Genomic DNA, 17,251 nt, shown 5'->3' with positions numbered 1-17,251 from the left:
TGACTCATATCCAGCTTCTCGTCCACTGTAACCCCTAGGTCCTTTTCTGCAGAACTGCTGCCTAGCCATTTGGTCCCTAGTCTGTAACAGTGAGTCGCTGCAAGTCAAGGCTTACGCCCATGTAAAGGCAAGTTAAATGAGACCACAAGCCGCCCCACCCCACACCCAGGAGAAACGAAGCATGTTCCCCACCCCCAAGCTCCCAGGAGACATGCTGAGAAATGAGACAGGGCTGTGCTCTGAAAGGTAACAGACTCCGGCTTCGCTGAGCCATGTTCCAGAACCCCGGCGAATGCTCAGTCCCCAGCCACTCAGGCCTAGGGCCTCTTTGCGAAGCAGCTGAGCCGATCTCAACACTCCCAGCAGCACGTAGGAGGAGAGGGCATCTGTCCGCTAGCCAGGACCCAAAGCGTAGAAGGTTTTGTGAGCAGATAACACCTGGGCAGGTACCTTGGGCACTAGTGCACCTCGGTCCCTCCTAGGCATTGCCTGCGGCACACAAGAGTTTAGTCTCCTGAGGGCTGTGATACTTTAGTCTAATCCAGTGGGTCTCAACCTATTTACCATTGTGGGCCACATATGTGTCATGTGGGCCGATTCCAATACTACCTGTATGGCCCTGAGGATGTCACATGGGCCACAGCTGTGTGCTGAGTGGGCCGCAACCACTGTCTAATCCAACTAGGGTGACCAGACAGCAAATGTGAAAAATCGGGACAGGGGGTGGGGGGTAATAGGCACCTATATAAGAAAAAGACCCAAAAATCAGGACTGTCCCTATAAAATCAGGACATCTGGTCACCCTAAATCCAACACGGGGACACGGATGGGCTTTAGTGGCCTGGGACAGACAGATCCAACTAAATGAGCTGGTGCCCGCTTCTGGCCTGAAACTCAGTGACCTTGAATTGCACCGAGGAGAGAACGAGAGGCTGGTGTAGGAGCACTCAGCTCTGGCTTCCAAGGGGCCTCTCAGGGGACCCCCCACCATGTACAGTGACTTCAGTGGCCTGGAGACATGGCGAGGGCTGCTAGGGGAGGACGGCGCAGTGGTTAGAGGGTGCGAAAGACCTGGGTTAAAGTCCCTGCTCTGTCCCAGATTCGGTGTGTTACCTTCGACACCTCACTAAGGGTATGTCTACATTGCAATTAGACACCCGCGGTGGGCTTGGGCTGTTTAATTGTAGCGCAGATTTCTGGGCCTGTGTTGCAGACCAAGTTCTGGGACCTTCCCAGCACACAGCTCCTAGAGCCCAGGCTCTAGCCTGAACCCAAACACCTACACTACAGGTAAACAGTCCCTTAGCCTGAGTCTTGTGAACCGGAGTCGGCCAACTGCAGGATTTTAATTGCAACGTAGACACGCCCTTACTGCAATAAACAATATAATAATAAGGTGCCTCTGTCTCCAAAAAACCCTTGGAAATCCAGGATGCCTGAATTCCAGCAGCAGAGGGAGGCAGAATCCACAGAGAAATGAGATGATCTTTCAATCCATTTATTCATGCAGCTGCAGTCGCCTCTTCAAGGCAAGCAAATGAATAACAAATGTGTTGAGCAGAGAAAATGAATCTCTATACAGAGCGTTTTACTATGGAGGTGGCCGTCTCCGCTTCGTACTTAAGGCTGAGGTTTGCATTTAAAGCAGGATTCAACCTCTTTGTCATGTCTGAAGGATAAGCCAGCCTCTCCCCAGAGTTCCAGCCGTGTCCTGTGAATGCTCAACGTGTTCTCTGAGAATTCACAAGGAAAGCCACTCGTTTAAAATGAGTTAAAATTTTAAAATGTCACGCCCTGCGTCAGATCATAGGGGGTTTTTTTCCCTCCTAAATGATTTCTGTTCAGAAAGTAGCAGAAAGTGAAACTTGAATAGATCTAATGCAATGGGTATCGTAGAATCACAGGGATGTAGGGCCGCAAGGGACTTCCAGAGGACAGTCTACCGCCCCACACTGGGGCAGGATACCTAGGCCACCACTGACAGGTGTTTGTCTCACCTCTTCTTAAAAACCTCCAATGGCAGGGATTCCACAGTTTCCCTAGATAACATGCTCCAGACCTTACCTATCCTCAGAGTTAGGCCTGGTCTACACTAGGGGGCAGGGTCGATGTATGATACGCAACTTCAGCTACGGGAATAGCATAGCTGAAGTCGAAGTATCTTATTTTGACTTACCTCCCGTCCTCACGGTGCGGGATCGATGGCCGCAGCTCGCCCTGTCGACTCCGCTACCACCACTCGCCCTGGTGGAGTTCCTGAGTCGACGGGAGCGCGTTCAGGGATCGATATATATCTAGATGAGACGCGATATATCGAAACCCGATAAACCAATCGCTACCCCCCAATCCGGCAGATAGTGTAGACATACCCTTAGAATGTTCCTCCTAATATCCAACCTGCAAACTAGGATGATCTTGACAAACTGGAGAAATGGTCTGAAATAAATAGGATGAAATTCAACAAGGACAAAGGCAAAGTCCTCCGCTTAAGAAGGAACAATCAGTTGCACACATGGGAAATGACTGCGTAGGAAGGATCGGTGGGTTAGAGTGGACCACAAACTAAATATGAGTCAACAATGCAATACTGTTACAAAAAAAGCAAACCGAGCCTGGAGGAAGCCAGCGCCTGTGCCACAGGCAGCCCTTAGCAGACATGGGCACTGCCTCCATTCAAAAGTGGTTGAAACATAGGGGGAGAGGAAACATTTTAAAAATCATTTTCAATGTGTGAGTTTTTATGATTTTCCATTTTTTCAGGAAATATTTATCAAAAAATATTTATCAAAAATCTCTACCATATTTCATATGCTTTATTCTTTGACCATATTTTACTTTTGCACTCTAAAAAATACTGTATTTTTAACAGAAAAACTTTAATTTTTCCATTTATAATTGTTCTTCATTTTCTATGGGGAAATTTTTCAAAAATGATTTTCTTTAACATTTTGAAGCAGTTTTAATAATCCCAGTCCCAGTATGTGAAAAAGCTGGTCTATCAAATGTTACACCTCCCCCACCCTCACTCACTCGCTCGTTTTCACGGGGCTGGAGTAAGGGGTTGGGGTGCAGGAGGGGGTGCAGGATCCGGTTGGGGGTTCGGGCTCTGGGCTGAGACTGGGGATGAGGAGTTCAGAGTGAAGGAGGAGGCTGAGGGCTGGGGGTTGGGGTGCGGGAGGGGATGCGGGGTATAGGCTCCAGGAGGGAGTTTGGGGGCAGGAGGGGGCTCAGGGCTGGGGCGAGGGGTTGGGGTGTGGGAAGGGGTTCAGGGTGCAGGCTCAGACAGCGCTTACCTCAGGCAGCCCCCGAGAAGCAGTGGCATGTCCCCCTACGGCTCCTAGGCGGGGGGACAGCCAGGTGACTGAGGAACAGCCATTGGCGGTTCCCAACCCATGGGAGCTGTGGAGCCAGCGCTCAGGGGGCACCTGTGGGCAGGGGCAGAGCACAGAGCCTCCCTGGCCGCCCCTCCGCCTAGGAGCAAGACATGCCAGCTGCTTCCTGGGAACTGCACGGAGCTGGATAAGGAGCTTGCCTGCCCTGCTGCACCGCCAACTGGACTTTTAATGGCAGTGGTGCTGACCAGAGGCGTCAGTCCCTTTTTGACCAAGTGTTCCAGTCAAAAACCAGACACCTGGCAACCACAAGCACAGCTGAAGTATCTTGTGTAGACACTTCCTACAGCAAGGGAAGGGTTTTTTCCATCTGTGAGGGCATATCACAAGCCCTGCATGTGTTAACGTGGGCCAGGAGGGACCAATTAACCTTAGATGCTGCACTGGGAGGGGAGCCAGGGATTGATAAGGCCTAATTGCAGACGAAGCCCAGCATGGGAGGAGCTGGGCTTGGATGATAAAGCCAGGAAGTGAGGGCAGGAGGGGGCTGCAGGAAAGGGTCCGGAGGTCACGCTGTAGCGGGAAAGGGAGTTGGTCAGGGACCAGGAGGAGGTCCAGGAGGCGAGTAAGCCCTCGGGTCCTGCCCTAGATGAGGGATCTGGCAAGAGGCCGAGAGGGGTGAAGTAGCCACAGGGAGCAGAGGCAGCTCTGTCCCAGAGACAGACTGGGAGCTGGGTCAGGAAGGAGCCCAGGCAAACAGCAGCAGGGAGTGAGCAGACCTGATTGCAAGTCATAGGGTCCATGGACTAGAACACAACGTTACAGGCGGGCGCAGGTTCCCCTACCTGCCACAGGGAGGTGATACAAGCCCTAGAGGAGGCACAAAGACCATCTGAGATGGCAGCAGGACAGCTTGTGCGGTGGGACTTTGAAACCCTGGAAAGGGGAACTGTATAGTCACCTGGCCGGAGGGCCGAGTCACGAAGAGCGTGAGAGTCCGCAGCATGAGTAGCTGACGACAGGGGGTGCCATATGGGGCACCATATGGGGCGAAAGTTAATTCCCAGACCTACCCACAAGGAGGGGCACCCGCAGTGAGCCCTTTACACCCTCGAAGTGCCTAGTCCACCTCCCCAGGAGGCAGTAGCTAGGTCGGCGGGAGAATCCTTCCGTCAGCTCTAGCTGCGACTACGCTGGGGGTTAGGCGTACCTCATTACATCGCAGAGGGTGCAAAATCTTTCTCAGCCCTGAGCGACGTAGCTCGGTTGATCTAAATTTTAGGCATAGACCATGCCTCAGACTCCTCTTCTCAAAAGGACTTAGGTGTGTCACAATGCAGAGAGGCAGCGGGCAGGGTTTTCAGAAGCACCCATGGGTCTCGAAGCACCTTGGAAGTCAATGGGAAATAAGGTGCCTCTACTATTTCAGTGCTTCTGACACTCTCACTAGCCCCCTAATTGCGCCTTTAGGTGACTAAATACCTTTAAAATTCTGACTAAATCACTGGTGGCCTGCGATATACATGAGGTCAGATTAGATGATTTGCTGATTCCTCCTGGCCTCAAACTCTGTGACTCCTAAGTCACTGGGGCACTTTAGGAAATTTTACTCATGGTGGGCACTTAAGCCAAAGAAAAGGGCATTTTTAACAGATTTCTTTTGGTTTGGGGCAGAGCAGGGGTTTGAATCCAGGTCTCCCAAGTCCTTTTCTAGTCCTCTAACCATTGGGCTATTGTTCCTGACATCACCCCCTCTTTTTTCCAGCTCACTCTGCATATACATCTGTCACCTCTCCCCTCACCTGTTTCTCAGGGGCTCCCTCTATGGCCACGAGCTCCCCCAGGGATGCAAGTTCCCTTCCTGGGAGTCTAAACATGCCCCTCCTGTTTTCTAGGTGTTCCCTGGGCCTGTTCAGGTGGCCTGAGACCCCCCAGAGACCCCAGCTCCCACACTGTGCATCGACCTGCCCCTTGCTGTTTCTCTGCGTGCCAATGACTCCCTAGGCAGCCTCCACCAGCAGCTTGAGGTGTCCTGAGGGCCTCCCCTTGGGGCTATAATGTACCCCGGGGCCTCAGGATCCCGCCAGGTGTGCCCAGCTCCTCTCCGTGTTCCTGTCCCCCCTCCCTGGGAATGGGCCTCCCCATATCTTTGGACATAATTCTACCTGCATTTCACCCACCAAGCCCCGACGTGGGGATGAGGGCTGATCCCCACGAGTTGGGGGGCTGATCCTCAAAGAGAGGCAGGGATTGGGACTGGTCCCTACAATGAAACAGTAGGGCAATCCCCACAGAGAGATGGGGGCTGAGGGGAACTGATCCCCACAGAGAGATGGGGACTGAGGGGAACTGATCCCCATGGAGAGATGGGGGCTGGTCCCCATAAGGAGACAGGTGGCCCAATCCCCACAGAGAGATGGGGGCTGAGGGGAACTGATCCCCACGGAGAGATGGGAACTGATCCCCATGGAGAGATGGGGGCTGGTCCCCACAAGGGGACAAGTGGCCCAATCCCCACAGAGAGATGGGGGCTGAGGGGAACTGATCCCCATGGAAAGATGGGGGCTGGTCCCCACAAGGAGACAGGTGGCCCAATCCCCACGGAGAGATGGGGGCTGAGGGGAACTGATCCCCATGGAGAGATGGGGGCTGGTCCCCACAAGGAGACAGGTGGCCCAATCCCCACAGAGAGATGGAGGCTGAGGGGAACTGATCCCCATGGAGAGATGGAGGCTGGTCCCCACAAGGGGACAGGTGGCCCAATCCCCACAGAGAGATGGAGGCTGAGGGGAACTGATCCCCATGGAGAGATGGGAACTGATCCCCATGGAGAAATGAGGGCTGAGGGGAACTGATCCCCACAGAGAGATGGGGGCTGAGGGGAACTGATCCCCATGGAGAGATGGGGGCTGGTCCCCACAAGGAGACAGGTGGCCCAATCCCCACAGAGAGATGGAGGCTGGGGGACTGATCCCCATGGAGAGATGGGGGCTGGGGGACTGATCTCCATAGACAGGTGGGGGCTGAGGGGCCCGAGGACACCAGAGGCTGCATGACTCTGCGACATCACAACGGGTGGGGGGGTCCCTCATCACCACGGTAACCGGGACCACATACTCTGAGCAGCGGAGCGGGGTGAGGGGCTGCGGGATGCTCTGTGCTCCCCACTTCTGGCTGGGCCGCAGGGGCCCCTGGGTCTCAGGGGCACTGGGGATCCTGGCTCTAATGCTTTGTCGTTGCTCAGGTAACGTGGGGGATACTTTTCCCTTTTAAGGGTTCACAGCACATTGGGGCCTCAGCCTGGCCCAGTGCCCTTGGAGAGGTGCCAGGCTGGGACCCCCTCAAGGCAGTGCCCAGTCAGAGAAGTCAGCAACGTGCCCCTCTCCGCCCGTCCCCGCAACGTTACAGGAGCCCCGGCTGGCCTGGCACCCGGCAGAGCCCAGGGGAGGTGTGAGCGCTGCTGGGCAGGAGCAGCAAGCCTGTGTGATGGCACCGCTTGGCACGTGGGCATGCCCGGCTCTGAGACGGGACCCCCATCTGAGCCCCACCTGGGGGCTGGGCTGGAAACCGGACCCAGTCTGGGCAGCCCTCATCCAGTGGGCCTGACATGGCAACCCCATCTGAGCACCTTGTGGGAGGGGATGAAATGCCCTCCACCCCCACTGGGCACCCCCTCGTGAGCTGGGTCTGAGCCTCAACCCCCATCCAGGAAGACCCCAGTGATAGCTCTCCACTGTTCCCTGTCTGATCCAGACAGTGACTGTGCCTCTCTGTGCTGCACCCAGTACGTTCGTCCCAGGCTTTGTGGGACCTCCCCCAGACAGTGGCAAAGCCTACGCCCCAAGAGTGGGCTTTGCTCTGCCTGCATCTCTCCCACCCGAGGAGCCTGTTACTGAGACGAGACTAGAACTGCCTGTGTCTCTCGGCTTCCTTCCTAGGCTACAGGGACTATTCTCCTGATGAGGGCGTCCTCCCAGAGCAAGAGACACGAGGCACCACAGCGAACGCCAGGGAAGAGCCCAGGCAGCCAGCAGGGTTCGGTGTGGAAGGGCAAACCAGTAAGGGGAGTCGCTCTCCAAAGTTCCCCATCCCCATCCCACAGCGGGTCCAGGGTTCCTGCCTGGGTTTGCTACTGGCTGACACCGTGCAGGGTCTTTCCCTGTGGCCCAAGAAAGAGAAGCAGCCCCTGGCCCGGGAGGTTCCCCCACTCCTGCCCTGATGGGTGTGTCTCCCCTGCACCAGTCTGGGCCTGGATGGACCCTGTCCTTTCCCCTCTCTGTCCCTGGGCTGCATCTGAGGCTTCCCTGGTCTCCCGTGCGCTAGTCCTGCCCCCCGTCACCCCAAAGTACCTGCCCTGACCCCCACTTCTTCATGGGCTTAAATTGCAGCAAGGGAGGTTTAGGTTGGACATTAAGAAAAACTTCCTAACTGTCAGGGTGGTTAAGCACTGGAACAAGTTACCTATGGAAGCTGTGGAATCTATGTCACCAGGGTTTTGTAAGAGCAGGTGACAAACAGCTGTCAGGGATGGTCTAGTTATTATGTAGTCCTGCCTTGAGTTCAGGAGACTGGACTAGGTTCTCAACCAGGGGTACATGTACCCCTGGGGGTACTCAGACGTCTTCCAGGGGGTACATCAACTCATCTAGGTATTTGCCTAGTTTTACAACAGGCTACATAAAAAGCACTAGTGAAGTCAGTACAGTAAAAGCTTTGTTATCCAGCATGTTGGGGGAATGGGGGGTGCCAGTTAGTAAAAAAGTCTGACTAACTAAGAGTTAACAATGGAAGGAGGGAGTTTGGGTGTGGGAGGGGGCTTGGGGCAGAGGGTTGGGGCACGGGAGGGGGTGCGGGGCGTGGGCTCTGGGAGGGAGTTTGGGTGCAGGAGGGGGATGAGGGCAGGGGATTGGGGCACAGGAGGGGTTTTGGGGTGCCGTATCCAGGTGGCACACACCTCAGCTGGCTCCCCGCAAGCAGCGACATATCCCTGCTGCTCCTAGGCAGAGGCATGGCCAGGCAGTTCTGCACGCTGCCTCCGCCCACAAGTGCCACCCCTGCAGCTCCCATTGGCCACGGTTCCCAGCCAAAGGGAGCTGTGGATCCAGTGCTTGGAATGGGGTGGGAGCAGTGGACAGAGCCCCCGTGGCCGTTCCTCCGCCTAGGAGCAGCAGGGACATGTCGCCCCTGCTAGGGAGCCATGCAGAGCCAGGTAGGGAGCCTGCTAGCCCTGCACCAACTGAACTATAAACCTTCCGGTTGGTATAGTGCCGGATAACACAGCTTTTACTGTACAAACTAAAATTTCATACTGACAACACTTGCTTATACCACTCTATATACTAGACCCTGAAATGTAAGTACAATATTAATATTGCAATTGATTTATTTCATAATTATATGGTAAAATGAGAACGTCAGCCGTTTGTCAGTACAAGTGTGCTATGACACTTTCGTATTTTGATGTCTGATTTTGCAAGCAAGTCATTTTTAAGTGAGGTGAAACTTCGGGAGCGCAGGACAAATCAGACGCCTGCGAGGGGTCCCGTCATCTGGAAAGGCGGAAAACCACTGGACTAGATGACCTCTCGAGGTCCCTTCCAGTCCCACCTTTCTAGGATTCTCTCCCTCTCTGTCCTAGTCCCCATCTTCATCCACATGGACGCCACTGAATACTCCCTGCCCTGCAGCCCTAAGGAGATGCATGTGACGAGCCCCACCTACCGATGGGCCCGGGACAGGAGAGGTGAGGCCCCTTCTCTTCCCACCGAGCCCCGCTCCACTCAGGGGCGAGCCGCTGAGACGGCCGGAGAGAGGGAGGGTGAAAAGGGAAAAGGGCACGTGCCTGGGAGGCCGTGGGGCCATGTTCTCCAAAGAGCTCTGCCCACCTCTGGGCGTGTGATGAAGAGGGGCGGGGGGGGCACCACAAGGTTTGCGGGGTTGGGATGGTTCAGAACAGGGTGATCCCCCCCCCACCCTCTCAGGGAAGATCAGGGCTGTGTAGTCTGTCGAGGGGGGATCTGCTGGGTGTGCCTGGGGGGGCTGGGAGAGCTCAGGACACCGCGTTAGCTGTGAGTGTTTATACAGCAAGGGGCACGGCTCTGGCTGTACCCTGGGAATACGTGGGGGGGCTGACACTCCCCTTTAATCCCCTCACACGGAAAGAGAAGGGCAGAGATGCTCAAGGGGCCCAGATAGAACAACGCCAGTGCAGGGTCTAGGGGGCAGCTCAGCCTGGGGTGACCCCTTTCTGGGGCTCATCCCCCCTCTCTCTCCCCGGCGCTAGAGTCCCAGTCGCCCTCAGTCAGCGCCCAGGGAGCCCTCAGCTTCCGGCACTTCCAGGGCGGCAGCAGTGGGAATTACTCCTGCACCGTCTCCTACAAGGAGCACAGAGTCCCGAGGGCTCAAACCTTCCACTACACAGTCCTGGGTGAGACCTGCTTCCGGCTGGGCCCACGGAGGGGCAGGGCGGGCTGTGGGGGACTGAGCCCCATGGAGGAGAGGGGCAGGGTGGGCCGTGGGGGGACTGAGCCCCATGGAGGAGAGGGGCAGGGTGGGCCATGAGGGGACTGAGCCCCACTGAAGGGAGGGTCAGGGTGGGCCATGGGGGGACTGAGCCCCATGGAGGAGAGGGGCAGGGTGGGCCATGGGGGGACTGAGCCCCATGGAAGGAAGGGTCAGGGTGGGCGATGGGGGGACTGAGCCCCACTGAAGGGAGGGTCAGGGTGGGCCGTGGGGGGACTGAGCCCCATGGAAGGAAGGGTCAGGGTAGGCCGTGGGGGGACTGAGCCCCATGGAGGGGAGGGTCAGGGTGGGCCGTGGGGGGACTGAGCCCCACGGAGGGGAGGGTCAGGGTGGGCCATGGCAGGACTGAGCCCCACGGAGGGGAGGGTCAGGGTGGGCCGTGGCAGGACTGAGCCCCACGGAGGGGAGGGTCAGGGTGGGCCATGGCAGGACTGAGCCCCACGGAGGGGAGGGTCAGGGTGGGCCGTGGCGGGACTGAGCCCCACGGAGGGGAGGGTCAGGGTGGGCCATGGCAGGACTGAGCCCCACGGAGGGGAGGGTCAGGGTGGGCCGTGGCGGGACTGAGCCCCACGGAGGGGAGGGTCAGGGTGGGCCGTGGGGGGACTGAGCCCCATAGCAGAGGGGGGAAGATGGCCATAGGAGGCCCTTGTCAGCTCCATGAAGTGGAGGGGCAGGATCGGGTTTAAATCTCTCGGTGAGGGAAGAAGATCCGGGAGAGGGGCAGGGCAGGCACTGGGTCCCCCCGCACCCGAACTCTATAGCGTGGGACAGGAGGCTGTAGGAGACTCGGGGTCCTCCTGCAAACCCCGTTCCCGTCTGCCCAGGAGGGCGGTGGGGAGCTTGTGGGACAGGGGTGACCCCGCGCTCTCTCCCGCCGGCAGCCTACCACGTGCGCGGTGGTCTGGAGGCCCTGCTCGTCTTCCGGAGCCGGCTCTGCCAGGAGGCGCTGAGGAGGAGGTTCCTGTGGTCTCTGCAGGAGGCCCTGGGCCGGGTGGCCTCTGCCCAGCACTGCCAGCTTGTGCTCAGCAAGTCCTCCTGCTTCCCCACCCTGCAGGAGCCCTGGGATGAGTTCAACCTCCAGGTACAATTCCAAGGTAGAAACCCAGAAGGAACTGTGATGGCAGCGTCCTCGGGGAACCGCCTCTGGAAAGACAGAGGCAGGGCACAGGCCTGGGAACCAGGGCTCCGGAGTTCTTCTTTCCATGGCTCTAGGAAGGGAGTAGAGTCTAGTGGGCTGGGCTGGGAGCCAGGACTCCTGGGTTCTTTCCATGGCTCTAGGAAGGTAGCAGAGTCTAGTGGGCTGGGCTGGGCTGGGAGCCAGGACTCCTGGGGCCTTTCCACAGCTCTAGGAAAGGAGTAGGGTTTAGTGGGCTAGGCAGGGGGTCTGAGAGTCAGAACTACTGGGTTCTCGTCTCGGCTCTGGCAGCGGAGTGGGATCTAGTGGTTAGTCCAGAGGGTGCGGGGAGCCAGGACTCCTGGGTTCCAGCACCAGCTTCCTGAGCTCAGCCGTGTACAATTGCTCTGCATCACTGAGTTACGAGGAGGTCACGTGCCAGGCACCGCGGTGTCTTATGTGTAAAGAGCTAGTTACCCCGTTAACTGGTCCCATTGGTTGTGGCTGGGCTGGGCTGGGCTGGGCGGCTCCGTCAGCTGGAGACGGTGTTCTGCCGGGTTAGGCCAGAGTCTGAGCTGCATCGGGTCATCTCTGTTCTCTAGTCTCCCCCTTTGGGCCGCAGTGGGATAAACTCTGCAACCCCCACAACCAGACACTGGTCATAAACTGTTACCGCGCGGCGGTCAGGAACAACCTGCTGCAGGTGAGTCGCTGGGGGCAGGGGGATGAGTGGGGGGTGGAGGACACACACGCCATCCCCCACCTGGGCCCTCCAGCACCTGAATGTTACGGTATCTCCTGGTCGGGCTCCCCTCGCAATGTTACCCTGTCCTCTGCCTGTGTCTTCCTCCTCTGCGTCTTTACTGTATTCCCCCCGCCTGGGCCCTCCAGCTCCCGGTCATTACTGTATCCCTCCTGCCCGGACCCTCCCCCTCCCGGTCATTACTGTATTCCCCCCGCCTGGGCCTCCCACTCCCGGTCATTACTGTATTCCCCCGCCCGGGCCCTCCCCTCCCGGTCATTACTGTATTCCCCCCGCCCGGGCCCTCCCCTCCCGGTCATTACTGTATCCCCCCTGCCCGGGCCCTCCCCCTCCCGGTCATTACTGTATCCCTCCTGCCTGGACCTCCCCCTCCCGGTCATTACTGTATTCCCGCTGCCCGGGCCCTCCCCTCCCGGTCATTACTGTATTCCCCCCGCCTGGGCCTCCCCCTCCCGGTCATTACTGTATTCCCCCTGCCCGGGCCTCCCCCTCCCGGTCATTACTGTATTCCCCCCGCCCGGACCTCCCCCTCCCGGTCATTACTGTATCCCCCCCGCCTGGGCCCTCCCCTCCCGGTCATTACTGTATCCCTCCTGCCTGGACCTCCCCGTCCCGGTCATTACTGTATCCCTCCTGCCTGGACCTCCTCCTCCCGGTCATTACTGTATTCCCCCCGCCCGGGCATTACTGTATTTCCCCTGCCCGGGCCCTCCCCTCCCGGTCATTACTGTATCCCCCCCGCCTGGTCCTCCCCTCCCGGTCATTACTGTATCCCCCCCGCCCGGGCCCTCCCCTCCCGGTCATTACTGTATTCCCCCTGCCCGGGCCCTCCCCTCCCGGTCATTACTGTATCCCTCCTGCCTGGACCTCCCCCCTCCCAGTCATTACTGTATTACCCCCAACCAGGCCCTCCCCTCCCGGTCATTACTGTATTCCCCCAGCCCGGACCTCCCCCTCCCGGTCATTACTGTATTCCCCCCGCCCGGACCTCCCCCTCCCGGTCATTACTGTATTCCCCCTGCCCGGGCCCTCCCCCTCCCGGTCATTACTGTATTCCCCCCGCCCGGACCTCCCCCTCCCGGTCATTACTGTATTCCCCCCGCCCGGACCTCCCCCTCCCGGTCATTACTGTATCCCCCCCGCCTGGACCTCCCACTCCCGGTCATTACTGTATTCCCCCCGCCTGGACCTCCCCTCCCGGTCATTACTGTATCCCTCCTGCCTGGACCTCCCCCTCCCAGTCATTACCGTATCCCCCCCCCCGGGCTCTCCCCCTCCTGGTCATTACTGTATTCCCCCCGCCTGAGCCCTCCCTTCCCGGTCATTATCCCCAACCAGGCCCTCCCCCTCCCGGTCATTACTGTATTCCCCCGCCCAGGCCCTCCCCCTCACCATCTGCTCCGCTCCCCCTCAGGCCAAGCTCGCCATGACCAGGTTCCTGGAGGAGCATGGGCCCTTCCCCATCACCGGGGGCGGCGCCCCCCGCGCCATCTTCAGCAACCGCTTCACCAGCTTCCTGAAGACAGAGCGCTGTGCGGGAGGCTACGGGCTGTCCCTGCAGCTGGAGATGTGTCCTGACTGCTGCAGTGAGCCCCGCAACCCCCTTCCCTCCCCCTTCCCCCCTGGGGCTGCCCCATGCCCTTGGCCCCTTTAGGAGCCTCAGGCAGTGTAATTCTGTACCTGCAGCTGCCAGGGCTGGCGGGTGTAGGGGAGCAAACGACCACTTTGAATTCCTGGCCCTCCAGGGCCCACCCCGGGTGTGACCCCCTCCTTCCCCAGGTACCTGCCTGCTCTGAAATGCCCTTGTGCTTTCTCACTCATGCCAGTCCTGTGCCAGCCAGGCACCTTCAGCGCGCCCGGGAGCAACGAGTGTGCCGCCTGCCCCGTCGGCACCTTTAACCCGCTCTACGGCAGGGCGGTGTGCAGCCGGTGCAAGGCGGGGCTGGTGACCAGGGCCGCGGGCGCCACCTCCGCGGGGGATTGTGTGGAGGAGGAAGGTGTGTACCGGTACCGTACCTGCACCCCGAGCCGCAGGGCGGATCCCAGGGCAGGCGCTGGGAGGGGAGAGGAGTCGGGTGCTCCCACCTGACCCCCCAGGGCAGATCGGACCCCACCATTCACTGGGCAGATCCCACGTCCCTTGCCGGGGGCCCTGCCAGAGACCCCCTCTCTGTGTGTCCCATTCTGCACCCTCTGGGGTTCCCCTGGCGACAGACAACTCCTGCCTTCCCCCCACATTCTCAGGGCAGCTGATTCCCCAGCGGGATCAGAGAACCCCAGTCCCTTCCCTCTCGCTGTCACTGCCCCCTGGCCATGGCTGAGGCCTCTGCTCTTTATTCACCCCCGGGAGCCCCCTTCCGGCCCTCTGGAGTCTCTCCCTGCCGGTGAGGTGGCAGCTCTGACTCTGGGGTAGCAGCAGCCCTGGCCGCCCGCCCTCTCCGCCTGCCCTGTGCCCAGGAGGTTGAGGAGCCCGTGCTGGTGGCAGCCACCTCTTGGGTGTTTCTGGCTCATAGCAGGGAGAGTGTCGGGGGGCTTGGGCCCCGCTCGCGACGTTACCGTATCCCCCGCCTGCGCCTCCCCGCACCAAGATATTTCTCACCACCCCACCGGGCGTTAATTATGTTGCCGACATTGTTCATCCCCGGTCTGCAAAGTATGCATAGCAGGACCCTGGCTTCCCCACTCAGGGCCTCCGCCACCCCTTTGCTCCTGCCCCCCACGTCACCCACGCTTGGGCCCTCGGTGACACCCCCCCCCAACGACGTCTCTCTGTCGCCCCCTGCAGTCCCCGTCCCGCTCAGGATCCCGGTCATGGTTCTCATCATCCTCTTGCCACCGCTTGGCTGCTCCTGCCTCATTATCTTGTGAGTCTGGGCGGGCTCGGGCTCCTTCCCCCGTCACGCCGCGTTGCCTGGGCGAGGGCCGGGGCGCGCCTCTGAACGGGAGAGGGGCTGTTTGGGGGCGGGGCCCTCAGCTCCACCCAGGGACCCATCTCCCTGTCGCACCAGGGGGCTGGCGAGTCTTGGTGCCGCTGAGTGTGTGAATGGAAGAGCCGGGGAGGGGATGCAGGGGGGTCCGTTAAAGGCAGGAGCACTGGGGGCCTGTGGGTGAGGAAATCTTTGGAGCTGCCTTGGCCATTGGAGAGGGGCCTTCAGACGCTAGGAGGAAGCTGCCAGGCCCTGAACCTTCACCCCCTCCCCAGCTCCTCACTCTGGACATCTCCAGTCTCAGCTGCTCACCTGGAGCTGCCCTCGGCTGGCTGCCCCCCCTCTGTCCACCCGCTGGCACCCACGGGGCTGGATCGGGGAGCTCAGAAGAAGGAAGAGAGAGCTTGTCTCTCACGCGGGCAGCCCCCGGGGTCTTCCCTCCGGTCCCTTTCTCTCCCCACCTCCTGCGTGGCAAAGCTCGGGGTGTGCGGGTGAATTTGGGGCAGGGGGGAGGCTTGGTTTGGGGATCCTGGCCCAGCGTGTGAGTGCTGCGCACGCAGGAGCTCTGGGACACGGGGGAGATGTACGTACAGGGGCTGGCCACAGTCTGTGCACGGTGGTTCCTTGCATTAGCCCCCGTTTCCCCCACGTGGGTCCATGGGAGTCTCTCTCTCCTCTGCGCAGGGGCTGCTTCTGGTGCCATCGCTGCCGCCAGAAACAGAGAACACCCCCACGGGCCTTTGGAGGGACAGCGGTGACAGCAACTGGGGCACATGCACCCATAGCCCCCTATGCAGCCAGGCCCCCCGACGCTGCTGCAACTGCCCGCGAGACTCTCCCACCGGCCAGGAGTGCATCTGCAGGGGCTGGCCTGGAGGACACACCCGGAGGCCCATATGCTACTGGGGCCCCCTACACTGTGGCATCAGCCAGCAAGACCATCTCCCTGGCCAGCAGCCCAGCTGCGGGGCTTGGCATGGGGGACACACCCAGAGCTCCCGACACTTTTGGGGCCCCTGGTGCTGCAGCTTCCGGTGAGACCCTCCCCCTGGGTGCCAGTGCCTCTGCCTTGGCTGGCCTGCAGGACACACCCAGACCTACCTACGCTGCGGAGGCCCCCGACACTGCAGCACCTGCCAGCAAGACCGTCTCCCTGGCCAGCAGCCCGTCTGCAGGGGCTGGCAAGGACACACCCAGAGCTCCCTATGCGGCTGAGGCCCCTGGGGAGACCCTCCCCCAGGGCGGCAGTGCCTTCGCTGGGGCCAGCATGGAGGATCTCCCTCCTGCTCCCTCCCCTGCAGAGGAACTCAGCAATGGGGAGTTTGTTTTCCCCTCTCCTCCTGTCTTCGCCTCCCCAGCCGGCTCCAATGGGAACGCGCGGCGTCCCTCGTGATTTGCAGTCTCAATACACTTCTCTCCCAGCAAGTGGAGCTCCTCGGTGTCTGTTTGAATAGCTGGCTGAAGCGTCTGCGGGCGAAGCCAAGGTGGGGGTTGAGCCCCGGGGGTAGCACGGGCTCCCTGCCTGTGCAGATCCCTGCCATGGTGAACGACGGCTCCCACCGCTTCCCCTCCAGATGGGCCCCTCCTGTCTATGTCCCGCCCCGGGTTACACAGCCAGAAGCGAGCTGGACCTTTCGTTTGTTTCTCGAAAGGGCTTCGGGGTGAGGTTGGAAACAGTGGCGACCAAAGGCACAGACACAGCTGGATCCGAACGGGGCTTGGGGGACTCCATGCAAGGTTTAACTGAAGGAATCGCTCCCCGGCCGCGGGAGCAGAGCCTTAAACTGAAAAGTGTTCTCCAGTGGTGGGCTGCAGATACTCCGGCGCGCCGCAGCGTTACCATGGAAACACGTCTGTCCCCTACCGGGGCACCCGCAAGGAAGGTTTGACTTTTGAGCAGGGCTGTTCTTTGGGGTCAGGTGAGTGCATCTGGCGGGATCCTTTCCCTGCAGCCTATGGGATGGGTGCGTCCTGCCTGCTCCCGTGTCTCTGGGCCCTTGTACACAGACACTTCCTGTGGACAAGGCAAGGCCTCGGGCAGAGAACAGGGTGTCCCAAGGTTTGGGGTTTCTGCATTGATTGCTAGGTGGGGACTGGGGAAGGTGATTGTGCTTAGTTTAGGACCTGACCCGCTCTCCTTTGGGCTTAGCCTTTGCCGCCACACCAGCTCAGCGATGTCAGAGCGGCTTCCCACCTTCAGATCTTCCAAGAAGAAGAATTTCTTCTCAATTTGAAAGCAAATTCCTTGGCCCGGTTGCCTGAAGTTCTCAAAGGGACCAGGAGAGGGCAGCAGAGCAGCATAACCGGCCGGGACTTGGCCCTGTACAAAGTTTGCTCCCAACAAGTACAAGTTAGTCCCACCCCTAGGAAGGGAGAGAGAGACCCAGCCAACTGTTTATATGGGGAAACTTCATGGTGGAGCAGAGAAGGCCCCAGTCTGCCCATGGAGCTCCAGATCCAAAAGCAGGGCGGGGTTTGGTTCCTCTTGGGATAGAGAGAGCACGAGTCCAGTTTGCGATCCAGCTCTAGCAGGGAGGGCGGTGGCTGCGGGGTGCCGAGGGTGCAGGGCGCCCTCCGCAGGAGTCATGGGCTG

At 59.5% G+C, this 17,251-nt stretch overlaps 1 protein-coding gene across 3 annotated transcripts; it reads left to right on the top strand.

Annotated features, from left to right (window-relative positions):
• Positions 1-6,444: 6,444 nt before the first annotated feature.
• LOC123356473 lies at positions 6,445-16,072 on the top strand. Of its 3 annotated transcripts, XM_044999756.1 has the most exons (10): positions 6,445-6,576; positions 7,271-7,390; positions 8,971-9,075; positions 9,616-9,759; positions 10,736-10,948; positions 11,571-11,671; positions 13,146-13,317; positions 13,558-13,728; positions 14,517-14,595; positions 15,343-16,072. In XM_044999756.1, the coding sequence occupies exons 1-10, from the start codon at positions 6,483-6,485 to the stop codon at positions 16,049-16,051; spliced, it is 1,908 nt and encodes a 635-aa protein (XP_044855691.1). In that variant the 5' UTR covers positions 6,445-6,482; the 3' UTR covers positions 16,052-16,072. The 3 variants fall into 3 exon arrangements, with proteins under 3 accessions (XP_044855691.1, XP_044855693.1, XP_044855692.1); XM_044999757.1 differs by lacking the exon at positions 7,271-7,390 and having other exon boundaries at positions 6,446-6,576; XM_044999758.1 differs by lacking the exons at positions 9,616-9,759; positions 10,736-10,948.
• The last annotated feature ends 1,179 nt before the right edge of the window (positions 16,073-17,251 follow it).

Source organism: Mauremys mutica, chromosome 25 (genome assembly GCF_020497125.1).
Source record: "Mauremys mutica isolate MM-2020 ecotype Southern chromosome 25, ASM2049712v1, whole genome shotgun sequence".
Taxonomy (NCBI): domain Eukaryota; kingdom Metazoa; phylum Chordata; order Testudines; family Geoemydidae; genus Mauremys; species Mauremys mutica.
This window is presented reverse-complemented; position numbering and strand designations above follow the sequence as displayed.

What these genes read in the sequence shown, in the direction of transcription:
- LOC123356473 (XM_044999756.1), top strand. Translation starts at nt 6,483, where the DNA reads ATGCTCTGTGCTCCCCACTTCTGGCTGGGCCGCAGGGGCCCCTGGGTC. An exon ending in TCAGGAACAACCTGCTGCAG is followed by an intron (nt 11,672 to 13,145) that starts GTGAGTCGCTGG and finishes GCTCCCCCTCAG; the next exon opens with GCCAAGCTCGCCATGACCAG. An exon ending in TGCTCCTGCCTCATTATCTT is followed by an intron (nt 14,596 to 15,342) that starts GTGAGTCTGGGC and finishes TCCTCTGCGCAG; the next exon opens with GGGCTGCTTCTGGTGCCATC.